At 43.7% G+C, this 14,649-nt stretch overlaps 1 protein-coding gene across 1 annotated transcript in view; it reads left to right on the top strand.

Moving 5' to 3' along the window:
- LOC135880562 (cysteine-rich protein 1-like) overlaps nucleotides 1-10,852 on the top strand; it is a 51,715-nt gene extending 40,863 nt beyond the window's left edge. The window contains exons 3-4 of the mRNA XM_065406891.1: nucleotides 4,991-5,045; nucleotides 9,658-10,852. Of these exons, the coding sequence (XP_065262963.1) occupies nucleotides 4,991-5,045; nucleotides 9,658-9,740 (138 nt within the window). The 3' untranslated portion in view covers nucleotides 9,741-10,852. The remainder of the gene's footprint in view (nucleotides 1-4,990; nucleotides 5,046-9,657) is intronic.
- The last annotated feature ends 3,797 nt before the right edge of the window (nucleotides 10,853-14,649 follow it).

Below are 14,649 nucleotides of genomic sequence, written 5' to 3'. Positions count from 1 at the left end.
CACATAACTCACCCAAAATAATTCCTAGAGCAGATCTGTTAGAAACATCCCATCTTGGTTTAAAAATTGCCAGTGATGGAGAAGCCATCATGATCCTTGGTAAGTTGTTCCAATGGTTAATTACCCTGACTTAAAAATGTACACCTTATTTCCCATCTGAATTTGTCTAGCTTCAACTTCCAGCCATTGGATCATGCTGGAACATAAGAGCTGACATACTAGGTCAGATCATGGTCCATCTTGTCAAGTATCATATCTCCCATGGTGGCCTGTATCTAAGCTTCAGGGGGAGCGTAAAGAACAGGGCAATTATGGAGTGATCCACCCCTGTCTTCCACTCCCAGTTTCTGGTCGTCAGAGGTCCAGAACGGGACACAATATTCCAGCAGAGATTGCACTAGTGCCAAATACAAGAGGTAAAATAACCTCTCTGCTCCTACTCGAGAATCCCTTGTTTATGCATCCAAAAATCATATTAGCCCTTTCGGCCACAGTGTTGCACTGGGAGCTCATATTCAGCTGCTTGTCCACCACGACCGCCAAATCTTTTCAGAGTCACTGCTCCCAGGATAGAGTCCCCCATTGTGTAAGTATGGCCTACGCTCTTTTTTCCTAGGTATATACATTTACATTTAGCCATATTAAAAGGCATTTTGTTTGCTTGTGCCCAGCTTGCCAAGCAATTCAGGTTGCTCTGTATCAGAGACCTGGTCTTCTTCGTTATTTACCATTCCCCCAATTCCAATGTCATCTGCAAACTTTATCACGGATGATTTTATGTTGTTTTCCAGATCATAGGTAAAAATGTTGGTAAATTGTAACAATGGCTAATTATTCTCACTGTTAAAAATTATGGCTTATTTCCAGTCTGAGTTTGTCCATGACTCCATATTCCATGATTTTATCCAGGATCGATGTCCAGCTAACTGGCCTATAGTTACATAGGTCATCCTGTTTATCCTTTTAAAATATTGGCGCAACATAATTTCCCCCCAGTATTCCAAGATATTTTAAAAAGCAACATCAGTGGTTCAGATAGTTGGCCAGCCAATTCTTTTAAAACTCATGGGTGCCAGTTATCTGATCCTGCAGATTTAAAAATGTTTAACTTTAGGAGTTACTTTATAACAACTTGCCTCGGTATTGTTGGAATAAAAAGTATTTCATTATCCCTCTAACATGGGGCTACATCATACAGCTTCTTTCCAAATGCACAACAACAAAATTATTCAACCCTTCTCCTTTTTCTGCAGAATTATTGACAATTTTACCATATCTGTCTAGTAAAAAACCTCTGTTATTTCTAGGAATTCCTTTGTTCTTGATTTATGTCCATACCTTTTTCACTGATACCTTTAGCTTCCATTATCAATTGTCTGAATTTCATAACTACTAATTTATAGTCATTACAATCAACTTCCATCTTTTTCAATTTGTTATATACTGTACTTTATTTTTTATAGCTGATTTCACTTCCTTTCTTAACCAGGATGGTATTTTATGTGAATAAGACTTCTTTTAGGGTTGCAGGATTGTGGTTTATTTAGTAAAGCTTTCTTAAACACTCCCAGTTATCATCCATTTTTTAAAATTTTTCTTTCAATCAATTTTGATCTTAATTGTTTCCAGCATCAGAAAAATGACCCTTTTAAAATGCCAAATATATATATTAATGGGCAGGACTATATCCTCTTTGCACATAACAAATGTAATTAGGTCATGAGTACTTGCTCTTAGGCAACCGCTAATTGTTAGCTCAATGATCAATTCTTCTTTATCTGTCAGAATAAGGTCTAATATAGAAATACTCCTAGTTGGATATAATATACTTAGTGTTAGAAAATTATCGTCTATAGTTTTCAGAAATTCCAAGGACGTTTAAATACTGGCAGCTTCAAACTTCCTGCATATGTCTCCCCGACTGAGCTCCCCAATGACGACATGTTTATTTTTTCTGTACATTGCAAATAGATGTTTAAAGAGCAGCTTATCCTGCTCTCAATGTCCGTAACAAACTCCCACAGGTCTCCCACCTTGTGGCTCATCAGTGAGAACACTGATCCGTAAGCACTCCAGGTCCTGTGCTTTGAACTGACGGTAGCTCTAAAGCAGGTAATGGTATCTGCTGCCCACTCTTTCCTGCCTAAACAGGGTGTTTCCGGTGAGACCATTCCCACTACATGAATCCTCCCACCATGTCACAGGAATAGCTGAGTGGCCTGCAGTCTTGAGCCCTGCCTCCCTATCCTCCCCTGAACACCTGTGGAAAGGGACAAAAAAAGAAACTGCAATTTGTCTGCTAGTGATCAAGTAGTGCCCCTTACCCTCTGCCACAAGCATCTGTCACAGTCTCTAGGTATATTTTACAGTCCAATACAGTCATAAAGAACCCCAATAGACGCCCAAATCAACACTCTTCCACAAATACAAATAATCATGCCTTTCCCACTCAATCTGCCTCCTCTATGAAGGCCCAGATAAACAGCTGATTCTTGCAGCATGATTGGAAGCTCTCTGACCCAAGTGTAGTAGAAAGACAGCCTGAGACATGAGGCCTTGTATCAGAGGCCCGGCATGAGGCCTGAACTAAAGTAGCGGTCAAGCCTTGCTAATATAAAGCAAAGTTAGCAAGAGACAGCCTGTGAGCAGGCTCACAGAACCTGGCAAGAACAGGGCTGGTATTGCAAAAACACACACATTCCTGACACGTGCTGGGCACAGGACACTCGCGTAAACACATTCCAGAAGGGTGGTACCAGAACACCCCGATACCAAGTATAGTACCAACACTCTCCCTGAAGATGATACAAGGATACACTGACCCCCCTCTTAGTGATCAGGTCAGGATGACAGTGTGATGGATAGAGATGTTTTGATCAAACCAATATGTACAAGGTAATGGGTGGTAACAAATCATGTCAGGGGGCAGTAACTAATCATGTCAGAGGGGCAATACGTAACTTGTTTGTACTGGTGTATAAAGAAGGGTCTCAGAGTGTCTCTGGTCAGCCTAGCGGGGCAGTGGAAAGTCCCGCCATTGACTGAGGTGGTCCATTGTCACGGGCACACATGTGTTAGCGTAACGTAGACACTGATCCGGGGAGCTAGGATTGTGCTTTGTCAGCAATAAACCTGGCTGGGCGCCTTCGCTACTGAAACGGGTCTGTGATTTTCTTGGGTGGTATGATCGAGGTCTGCTGCATCAGCTATCTGCGCAGAGCTGGTGTAGCACACAGAGAGAACACATGCACACGCAGCCAATGTCTGACAACACCAAAGAGCAAAATGAATTCCAGAGCTGAGAGTCCTTAAATGGAAATATCCTGCCACCATTCTCTCCCCCACATTTAAACATGGGAGTTCTAAGCTTAAACATCCCAGCAGATCTCAAATGTGGATGTGTGACGGGTGGGGGAATCTGTCTGTACAGTTTATGAGTTCTGTGTGGGATTATGAACTCCCTGCATGAACTCTCTTTATGAGGCTGCAGACTCCATTTTGGATGTGGGGCTCTTTACCTTCTTGGTGGTCCTGTTACCTCCATGTTGGACTAGAATTCCAAAGGCTGGTGGCCAAGGGATAACAAGAGAGGGTTGTTGACTTGAGTGCTCAACCATTGAAATGGAATCGCTCTAAACAACAGACTGGCTCCCAGGACTCTGGGGTCACCTGTTGAGGCTGACCAGGGAGTCACCTGACAGAGGAGACAAAGGAGAGTGTAAAAGGAATAAGCTGTTCTATTTGCTCTCTCTTTGGCCATTTGTCATGAGCTAAAGATGAGAGAAGCTGCAGCAGGACCCAGATGAGGTGGGCGGGGGAATGGGGAATGCTGCCTGCCTACCTACCTACCAGAACACAGGCGGTCCCCCAGGACTCTCAAAGGAAGGATAAGCCGGAGAAGGGAAATGTGTGTAGGGTTTATTATTTTTACATAAGTCTGTGTGTTTATGTGATTAACTAAAGAGCAATAATGTGTTGGAATTCTGTGCATAGTGTCTGTGTGCAGCACCTACCACATGCCTCCTGAGGGAGTTAAACTGTAACGCAGCAGGCTCAGACCTTTGGGTGGAGTTCTGGGAGAGGCGGTGTTTAAGCTACTGGGATACAGTAGGGGTCAACGCTGGACCTTGGGGCCTAAGGCAGGTGGGCTGAGGGCAGGGCCGGCTTTATGACCCGCGGGGCCCGATTCCAACACCTGGCAGCAGTCCGGGGCTTCAGCAGCACTTCGCGGCGGGGGGTCCGCTCCGGGTCTTCCGCGGCACCGAAGGACCCCCCGCTGCCGAAATGCCGCCGAAGACCCCCGGAGCGGGGCCCTCTTAGGTGCGAATGCAGGGCCCTCTTAGGCGTGGGGCCCGATTCCGGGGAATCGGGTGAATCGGCTTAAAGCCAGCCCTGGCTGAGGGGCTCCATTCCCATGACAAGGTAAGAGACTGAGAGCCAGCACCCAAGAAATTTGCAAGGAAGACCAAGAGAGGAAACAATACTGCAGCCTGCTGAGGCCCAGGGAAGCTTAAAACATCCAGGGCTTCAGCGGTTGGAGTCCTCACAGCAAGCTGTTTGGCAGACACTGGGAATGGGTGACAGGGGATGGATCACTTGATGATTGCCTGTTCTGTTCATTCCCTCTGGGGCACCTGGCACTGGCCACTGTTGGAAGACAGGATACTGGGCTAGATGGTCTATTGGTCTGACCCAGTATGTTCTTAAGCAAGAGGGCAGCCAATAGGGGAGCCTGACCAGATCTGTGATATGAAGTAAAACAAGGAATGAAGGATGGTTTCTTAGTGCAGAAGTGCCAAACTATGCAGGGATTTATAAATCCACACCTACACTGTGAATACTCAGAGACAAACTGGAAGGAAGATTCTGAAACAGTATACAAGATATTATCACAAGTGGTGCTTCAGGGATTTCCTGTGTGTAGGAAAAACCTAGTCCCTAGAACTAGCCCTTAGTTGTCACTAAACCTTTTGCTGTTCTTCTTTCACAGTATGATGACAAACCCTACTGCAATCACTGCTACCTGCAACACTTTGGACCAAGAGGTAACATCCTTGCCTACTCACTAGTTCACCCTTCACTATAATCCTGTAATTCAACAGACTGATTTTTAAAAGCAGCCTCTAAATCTGTGCCCCCTGTTTTCCAGGCACAGTCATTTATGCATGGAACAAGAATGAATTGGCCCAAATAAATAGCATTTGTGGGAGCAAATAAGAGTTAGATAGTCAACAACCTAATTTGTCCTCAGAAATCCCAAGCTGAAGTGCAAATATTTTATGCAGGCAAATTTGCAAGTGCAAATTTAGATATTGGATTGAAGCCCCTTTGAAAATGCAGTCAATAATATTTAAGGTTAAGATTCTGTCACAGGTATTTTTAGTAAAAATCAGGGACAGGTCACGGGCAATAAACAAAAATTCACGCTAGCCCACAACCTGTCCCTGACTTTGACTGAAAATACCCTGAGGGGGGAAGACAAACAGAGCTCTGCCAGGGGCTTGCAGCTGCTCCAGCCCTGATGCTGCTCCTGCGACAGGGGCTGACCGCTGCCGCGCCAGCCCCAGGGGGCTAACCCAACCCCAACCGCTGCTCCGGTGGCCCAGGGCTGACTGCCAGTCAGCTGTTTGGCGGCCCTGGGGCTGGTCACCGGTCAGCTGTTCCAGCAGCTGCTGCTCTGGCAGCTCCAGGGCTGACAGCTACTCCAGCCCTGCCCCAGAAGAAATCATGGAGGTTCCGGAAAGTCACAGAATCCATGACCTCCATGACAGAATTGTAATAATACTTAATGTTGCATTGACATCTTCCAGTTTCATTATGCCCTTCTGAGACGCATAGTCTTAGCAAACGTTTCTATGGCATGAAGAAAGAACACGACAGAGGGGGCTGTTGGAAGTAGCATGGCCTAAAGGAATGAGTGGAAAGTTAGGTCTTAGGCATTTCTAAGGTCTAATCTTTGCTCTCCAGCTAGAGACTGTCTCTTTGTTATATGTTTGTACGGCACTTAGGACAACGGGGCGCTGGCCTCTAGTCGCTACCATAATACACATAACAATAATAAATCTGTGTGGCCTTGGGAAAATCACTTCATCTCCCTGCCTCAGTTTCCCCATCTCTATAATGGGGGTAATAATCCCTCACTCACAGAGGGCCCAGTCCTGCAAACCTTACTCACCTGAGGAAACCCTATTCCACTGTCAGGAGGACTCAATCCGCAATTAGTTAATGATTGTACTGCATTTCTAACACATGGCACTTGATTCGCCTCTCGCACCAGATTTACCGTGTCATAACTGCATTGTGCTGCCGGGTAGTTACTCCTGACCTACAGCGAGAGGCGGATCGGGCAAGTGTTATATGTAATAAGTGCTAAGGGCATCCTTATGATTATTATTGCTGTTTTGCCCTCACTTCCGTGTGCAATAGCTGATGTCATGGATATTCACAAAACAATGGGACGTAGCTGACACTCAAACAAACAAACTCATCAAGAAACTGCAGACTGGCTTGATTTGCATCCACTTGGATAGAGTCCAAAGCGCCTTTCATTCTCGTGTAGCATCTGGTGAAAGAGGGGAGAGAGATGAGCCCGAAGGAGCTACTCATTCTACCTCAAAGTGTCCGTGCCTGCTCCTGAGTCAGTGAGGTCTCTGTCCAGCTCCAGAGGAACAGTTTATAATGCACATGGGTTTCCATTCCCACTGGTGGGTGAGGCCTTCGCTCCCATGCCAGGAAGAATTACACAAGGTGATAGTTATCTAAGAAAAATGATTGGAGCTTTTCCTGTTACTTTCGCCCTGATGTCCATCTGATGAAGCACCATGAATTGTGTGCTGACTGTTTCGCATTGAAAAGAGGAGAATGCCTTTCAGAGGCATGGACCTGTGCATGGCCTAAGCTCCATTCCCTGCTAGCATTCAAACTCAGATCCTGATCATAGCAGAGTTTCCTACCCAGGAAACAGGACAGGTTCTGAAATCCAGTCCAACGTAGGCATTCACGATCAGAGCTAAGTGAATAATGGATTTTTTGGTTCAGGGGCCAAGCCAGAAAATCCTCCCCCAAAATCCAGTTCGATCTGAAACAAAATCAGTTTCCCCCAAATTTTTCATCATATTGAAAAACTCTAAAAAATAATAATAATTTTGTTTTGAAACAACACCATTTTAGTCGATTTGAAACTATGATGATGGTGATGCTTATTTTTAGTGTTGCGTTTCGCTGTGGCTGTTTTGAGGTGATTTTTATCTTTTTTGTTTAAACTGGCCAAATGTGAAAACGAAATGCCATTTTGAAATGAAAAAAGTCTAAACAAAATGTTGTTTTTAGAAAAAAATGTTTTCTGGGTATTTTTGGCGGAAATTATTAGGCAAAGTTGACCCAAATTTGCAAGCAGTTTTGGAGACACCTCCTGGCCCCCCAATGCATTTTTTGGCAATTTTTTTATTTGCCAGAAACGTTTCTCCAAGCTCTCTCCATGCTGCCCTCATAGGCATAGTGTCTGGGCTCCTCGCTATTATCTCAGCACCACTCTGTGAGGGAGGGAATTGTTATTATACAGATGCAGAACTGAGGCACAGAGAAATGAAGTGACTTGTCTAAGGTCACACGGGAAGCCTGTGGGAGAGCAAAAACTGAACCCAGGTCTTAAGGGACCCAGGCAACAAACTTAACAACAAGGCCAGCCTTCCCCTCCAAAGAAGCAGCAGAGGATCTGATTCTGATTACACTTACACAAGTGTAAAACAGGAGCAAATTCCCTGAAGTCGGTTATTTATTATTCATTATCATTTACAGCAGTGCACAGAGGCCCTAGCCAACATCACAGCTTCCCTGTGCGAGGTGCTGCACATACACGTAGTAAAAGACAAGAGCTTACAGTCTAAGTAGATAAGACAGACAACGGGTGAGAGAAAAGGATACTACATAGAAGCCCAGTTGAGGCACCGAGAAATTGAGTGATTTGCCCAAGGTCACAAAAGAAATCTGGAATAAAGGCAGGAACTGATCTGCATTTCCTAAATCCTAGGACAGAGCCTCCTCTCCATGCACGTGCATGTAGACTGGTGAAATCAGAATCAAGCCCCAGGTTTGCATTAGATCTTTGATCCAAAAAGAAATTGTAAAATTGTATTATGTTCAGAGAATGTAGATAGCAGACTGGGTAATGCCCTAGCCTTTCATCTCTAGAAGTGGAAGCCTCATGTCAAAATGAATTTGGAGGTGTTTCACATATCACAAAACTACTGCATGGTTGGCAGGACTGTATCAAAAAGGACACAGGACTAGAATAGCAGAAGTTTTGTAGGTTGGGCTAGATCTGTTTGGTGGAAGCTTGCATCACATTCACCCAGCAATAGCCAATGTTTAGAACTCATTGCCATGAGAAAGAAATTCACCCATAGTTGTACAACCAATTAGTCTTATTAATAACCACATTTATTATGGCAGTGCCTAAGGACCACCCAAGAGCGGGGCCCCATTGTGCAAGGTGCTGTACAGAGTAGTAGATGTTCCCTGCCTTGAAGAGTTTACAATCTACATTGAACTGTTCTTTATGGACCTATGCTTGGCCTACACACAGGTTTTGTACCAGTATGATTATGTTGGTTAAGGGAGTGATTTTTTTTTTAACCAATATCAGTACAACCCCTGGTGCGGATGCTGTTATACAGGTCCAAAGGTGCCTCATACCAGCATATTTTATTCCGCTTCGTGTGTTGTACTGCTATAAGCACATTTATAACAGCATAATGACATCCCCACTAAGAGGTTGTACCACTTTAATTATACTGGCGGATTCAAAACAGTACAACCTGTATGTGTAGAAAAGGCCTAAGCCCCTTTTAAACCATTCTTTATATGGTTATTCATAGAAGAGTTTACACAAAACATTTTCACACTACGTGTTGTTTGTGAACTGATTAATTTGGGCATTCTCTGTGTTATTTGTGTTGTGTGGTGGCTCACCTGAGTCACATGGTAATGTTTCTGGTATCTGGTTGGATGACTGAACCATCTGAAGCAGGCGAACAATGAATAGCCAACTTCTGGTGTGAAAAAAGATCATTCACGCTAAATTCATCGAAAATTTTAGGATTCATGACCATTTTCACGAACACCCATTCCTTAGTGCAACAACATGACCTCAGGAATGACTGTTAACCAAACCCCGTGCTTTTATACACAGAAATATTAGTGGATTCCTTTTCTTAGCCACAGAAACTGTTCTACCTGATTGACACTGCAAAAGCTGTTTATGACATCAGACTAAATTCTCTACATAAGAGGTTCTATGCCAAAATGGACCCAATAATTAAGACATTGAGCTTGCATGTTGAAGAGGATGTTATCAGAGCTCATGTTTAGTTTGGTTTCTCCCGAGACCGAGAAGTTCATGAGAGTTCAGTTTTTAATTGAACAGCTCGCCAAAGCTTCTACAGTGCTTTGAGTAGGCATAATTTCCTCCTGTTCTTAATAGCAAGTGGAATCTTTGATGAGGTTTTCAAAGATGACAACACTGCAAGATTAGGTTTTACCGTACGTTTCTGTTTTTAATTCCCCATCCCCCCTGAAATTTAACGTTTCCTTTTGTTCCTCTCTGTGGGCTTTCTTATTCATTTGTCCTCTTGGTATTTTTGTTTTGTTATTTTAAAGGAACAAGACGGCCAACGTCTCGCTCATCTCTTGGGGCAGCTTCCTCTTCCAAAGTTCCAGTGGGAAACCAGAACAGCTCCTAGATGGCCCTGCTTTAATATTCAAAACTCGGAGACTCGTTACTGGACTGTGATAAAGTAGCAAGATGGCATTGTATTTTTACCCACAGACTAAGAAAAATGCAGCTGAAGAAGAATGTTGCTTCTGAGAATGACTGATAATCCAGACAAGTCATAAGAGAACATGCTTCTAAACTGAAATCCCTCCTACTGCAGATTAAAATTGTGCTGTGATAAATGAATTTTAATGAGCTACAATGAATTTTAATGGGATATATTCTTGTTTGTGTGAAGGGGACATATTCATAGCATCGACTTGATTTTCTAACAGCTTAGAAATTGTTGGTTTACTCATCTGTTTCCTGAATTGACACTGAAATCTGTAAATAATGATCTCTTTACCAGTATAATGGACTTCCAGGTGGAAACTTTCTCAGCAATGATCGATAGGTGTCTCCAATTATTCCCTGGTTGGACAACTCAGATGTACAAATCTCTCCACCTCATCTTCTCCAGTAGGGCAAAAAGCTGGAAGCTTGGAACCCATTACTATCAATATTTCAGCAGCTTTCTTCGCTGAATCTGTCTTTGACTGGCAGCTGTTGGGAATGTCAGCACATACCTTGGTTACTCTAGCTAAGGAACGGTCATCTCTATCATGGTGCAATTTGTCTTCATGTGTACGTGAGTTGGAGTGGATGGAACAGTAGCCCAGGGATAGCATTTAAGTCCTGTAAAGACACATGTATGTCTCTGCATTTGCCCAGTCATGGATGCCTCCAGTGGTCACCCTAAATTCCTATTACAACCAGAGTCCTGACTCAGTCCCCTGAACTTTAAGCATGTGAGTAGGGCCATTGATGTCCATGGTCAGAGTCTACGCTCCTCTAGTACTGATAATTTGTTTTCCCCATCAAGTATTGTTCTGATACACAAAATTACAGGCTATTTTTGAATTAACATTGCTAATTCGTATAACTGGAGTTTAGTGGGTCTTTACACCCCCCCTCATTTCCCCCACATTCTTCCATTGTACTGAATGATCAGACCTGAAGGAATTTCACATCATTAAACACCCACCCACACCCCAATCAAAAAAATACCAATTCATCTGCATTTTTATACAAAAGCAGACTAGAATTAATTAATGGAAAGAAACTCCAGCAGAATAGAAGATGTGATGTTCTCGTACTGAAATGCCTGGCTTATTAAATCTCTACTCCTTGTAAAATAGATGATGGATTTTTAATGTGTGCTCCGGATTCCAATGAGCCAAAGTGAGCTTGAAAACTCCCAATTACTGTAGTTTTGCCATAGATGTCACTGTGAATAAGTGGTGGTATCATTTCAATATGTGAAATAGACTTCTCCATTTCTGTTTCAATCTGCATTCCAAGTTTTCAGAGTTTCTTTCACTATTATGAATCATTCTCACCTTTTTCAGTCTAATATTTTATGCAACAAGTTCACATAATTCTTCCCTCTGAAAATCATACAATCCAGTTGGCAGTTGCCTGGTATCCTTTTTAACTTAGCTACTGGTGCATGCAAATGGTAAACACCAAGAGGATGATGTTGTTAGCAACTTTGATGCAGTTGACCTGAGTTACAGAACTGGAGAACTTTTCCTTGTAGGTGGTTTCAGTCTACATCACATCACAGGATAGGCCTGGGGTTCTCAAACTTCATTGCACCGCAACTCCCTTCTGACAACAAAAATTACTACAGGACCCCAGAAGGGGGGAACCGAAGCCTGAGCCCACCCCAGCCCCACCACCCAGGGTGGTGGGGGGGGCCAAAGCCAAAGCCCCATTGCCTTAGGCTGGGGGGACCAAAGCCCAAGGGCTTCAGCTCCAGGCAGCCCCTGTAACCTTAGTCCCACTGCCCAGGGCTGAAGCCCTTGGGCTTGAGCTTTGGCCCTGGGCCCCAGAAAGTCTAAGCCAGCCCTGGCAACCCCATTAAAATGGGGTTGCGACCAACTTTGGGGTCCCGACCCACAACCGCTGGGATAGGCCATTGCTGATTGGCTACAAACAATGTACACATTTTTTGTGCTTTTCAAAAAAATCAAGAAAAAACATCTAAAATAAGTCACTGGGATGCCAAAGGCTCTGAGTGTGATTGCCTATCACCAAAGGCTAAATTGTACAGCTGATCCAAAAGGCCAATTATTTTTCATGAGAAATGAATTTATTCCCCCCCCCTAAATTATCCACAACGTGGTTTTATTATTATTATTATGATGATGAAAAAAAACAGAAAACCAAAACATTTCTACTTAAAAAAAAATTATAAATTTTTTTGGATTTTCAAAAAACAACCCTCCCCCCCTTTTATTTTTTTTAACCATAAACTGAACCTAAAATTGAAGAATGACAGTTTTGGGGTAGAAATTTTCAGTTTCTGGTTTGTCATCAAAAAACGCTCACCAATTCTACTAAAAGGCCATCATCTTTCAGTGGCCTCAGAATTAATCAGAACTTTATAAAAGCCTTATTACTGATGGGATTAGAGTCTCTCTCTGTCCTGCCCCCCTGTTTCTGTTGGTATTTTTATGTAAAAATGTCATGCCTGCCATGCAAAGTGTAATACACTATTGCTAGATAGTCATTGTTTTTCTTTGAGTTTCAATATTGTTTGCTTTGGTGCCAACAATTAAAATAGTCATGTAATTGCTTTGATGCTTAAATAGCTGCTTTCATGTAGGACACTCTGTCTCCCTCCATCTCACAGCCTGGAAGGAAGCTGAAGATCTTTATGCTGTGATGTTCAAAGGAGGCCAAGGCAATTCATCCCAGATCCTCAAAGATATTTAGGTGCCTAACTCCCACTGGAGTTAAGTGCCTAAATACCTTTGAGGATCTGGGCTTTAGGCACCAAATCCCATTGAAATTTAACTGGAGTTCAAAGCCAATCAAAGGAAATACTTTTTCATATGTCGTGATTAACCTAGGAACTCATTGCCACAGGAAGTTGTGGAGGCCAAGAGCTTAACAAGATTCAGAAAGGACTTGGACATTCATATGGGTATCAAGACTACCCAGTGTTGTCAGAACTGATTACAACAAAACTTTGGAAGGGATATTAAACCTCATGCTTCAAGGCCCAAACTAATTAGGGAATCAGGATGAGTCCTCCATGGGGGGCAGATTATCCCACATTTCCCACTCCAGGGTTTTTACACCTTCCCCTAAAGCATCTGGTACAGGCAGCTATCAGAGACGGGATACTGGACTAGATGGACCAGGAGTTTACTCCAGTCTGCAGTTCCTGATGCAGCTGATGAGGAGAGTACCTCCATATTGACTCTGAAAGATGCCGATGGCATGAGAGCGTAGGATGGGTATCACCTGTCAAACTCATGTTTGCCCCTCATACAGTACCAGTTAGTGGCGGAGACAGCTACAGAGCTGGACACTACTAGCTATGGAGAAGACACAGCAGAGAAATGGGAAGACGGACTCAAAAGCAGACTGGACAAAACATTTAGAGCCCTAGTGCCTTCAGACAGTGCACACCTCTGAGGGGCAGCATCTGTGGACCCTGGCCAGGATACACTCCTAAATAGGAAGTCCTTGTGCTAGCGCAGAGAGATGGATTAAGGGCCTGACCCAAAGTCCATGGAAGACACTGGAAAGTCACTTCACTGGGCTTTGGATCAGGCCCTACTTGACCCTGCTGGCTCTTTTCAGCCCCATCACCTACACTCATGAAGCAGGTTTGTGGAACAAACACCCATCCCACAAAAATGGGAATAGGTCAAAACTTTTCCATCAAACCTGGGTTTGTCGAAAACCTGAACTCCCAAAACTTTTCAGCCAAAAGGGTTTTTCGACAAAAGGTACAAATTTTTGTGGGACCCCCCACCACCATTTTCTAATCAACTCTGCACCTGAGCTGTAGTTCTACTTTTCAGGCACCGCCCACACCACGAACTTTTGTGTTGTGCTAGGACACGGGCCTGCCCCTTGATAGCAATAGTTGAAACATTGATTGTGGAGAAGCCACAATTTCATATCCCTTTAGAATGAACTTGACGTTTGGATCTGCTCAGCAAAAACCAACACTGAACAGCAATGGCAATGAGTAGCATCGATCTTATCGTGATAAACCTGGCTTTATGGACTGATACACAGAAGCTCTTAACTTCTCTTTGGAAAGGCCTTTCTGCGATCGTGTTTTCAAGTACAGATGTGCCAAATCAACCCGGGCATGTATGTCTTGTGTTTGGTTATTCTACAGCAATATCAGTTCCATAGACTACAACTCTGTTAGCATGTACCCAGAGACTTAAGTCTTCTCTTCAGTCCTACCAAACAGTCCTTCATGGGATCAGTTAGGGAATCTTTTTCAGTTACATGATTAGAACTCACCCATATTTACACAGTAAGGCCCCCTAGGGTGACTAGATGTCCCGATTTTATAGGGACAGTCCCAATTTGGGGGTCTTTTTCTTATATAGGCTCCTATTACCCCCCACCCCCTGTCCCGATTTTTCACACTTGCTGTCTGGTCACCCTAAGGCCCCCAGATGCCACAACGGACAGCATATAGGCAGGTCGCAGCATGCGCAGGGAGCTCTGCTAAAATCACTGTGGCTCAGTACAAGCTCAACAGTCCAGCCACATGCTATCAATTACTTAATGCTCTATGGCTCTGATGTTGCATGTGTTTCAAAGCGGGTGGCCCCTTGTTCCTCCCTGGAGCGCCATTGATTTCGCCATGCAGACAGAAGCCTCTACGCACACAGGCCCAATTGCAGGATCAGGGTAAAGTGGGATTTTACTGTGATATTTGCTGTTTTTCTTAAGTCTCCAGCAGCTGGAGTCACATGATTCCATGACAGGTTTCAGAGTGGTAGCCATATCAGCAAAAAGAACAAGGAGTACTTGTGGCACCTTAGAGACTAACAAATTTATTTGAGCATAAGCTT

The sequence above is a fragment of the Emys orbicularis genome, chromosome 6, assembly GCF_028017835.1.
Source record: "Emys orbicularis isolate rEmyOrb1 chromosome 6, rEmyOrb1.hap1, whole genome shotgun sequence".
In the NCBI taxonomy this organism is placed as follows: Eukaryota; Metazoa; Chordata; order Testudines; family Emydidae; genus Emys; species Emys orbicularis.
The sequence above is the reverse complement of the archived record's forward strand: the minus strand, read 5'-3'. Positions and strand labels throughout refer to the sequence as shown.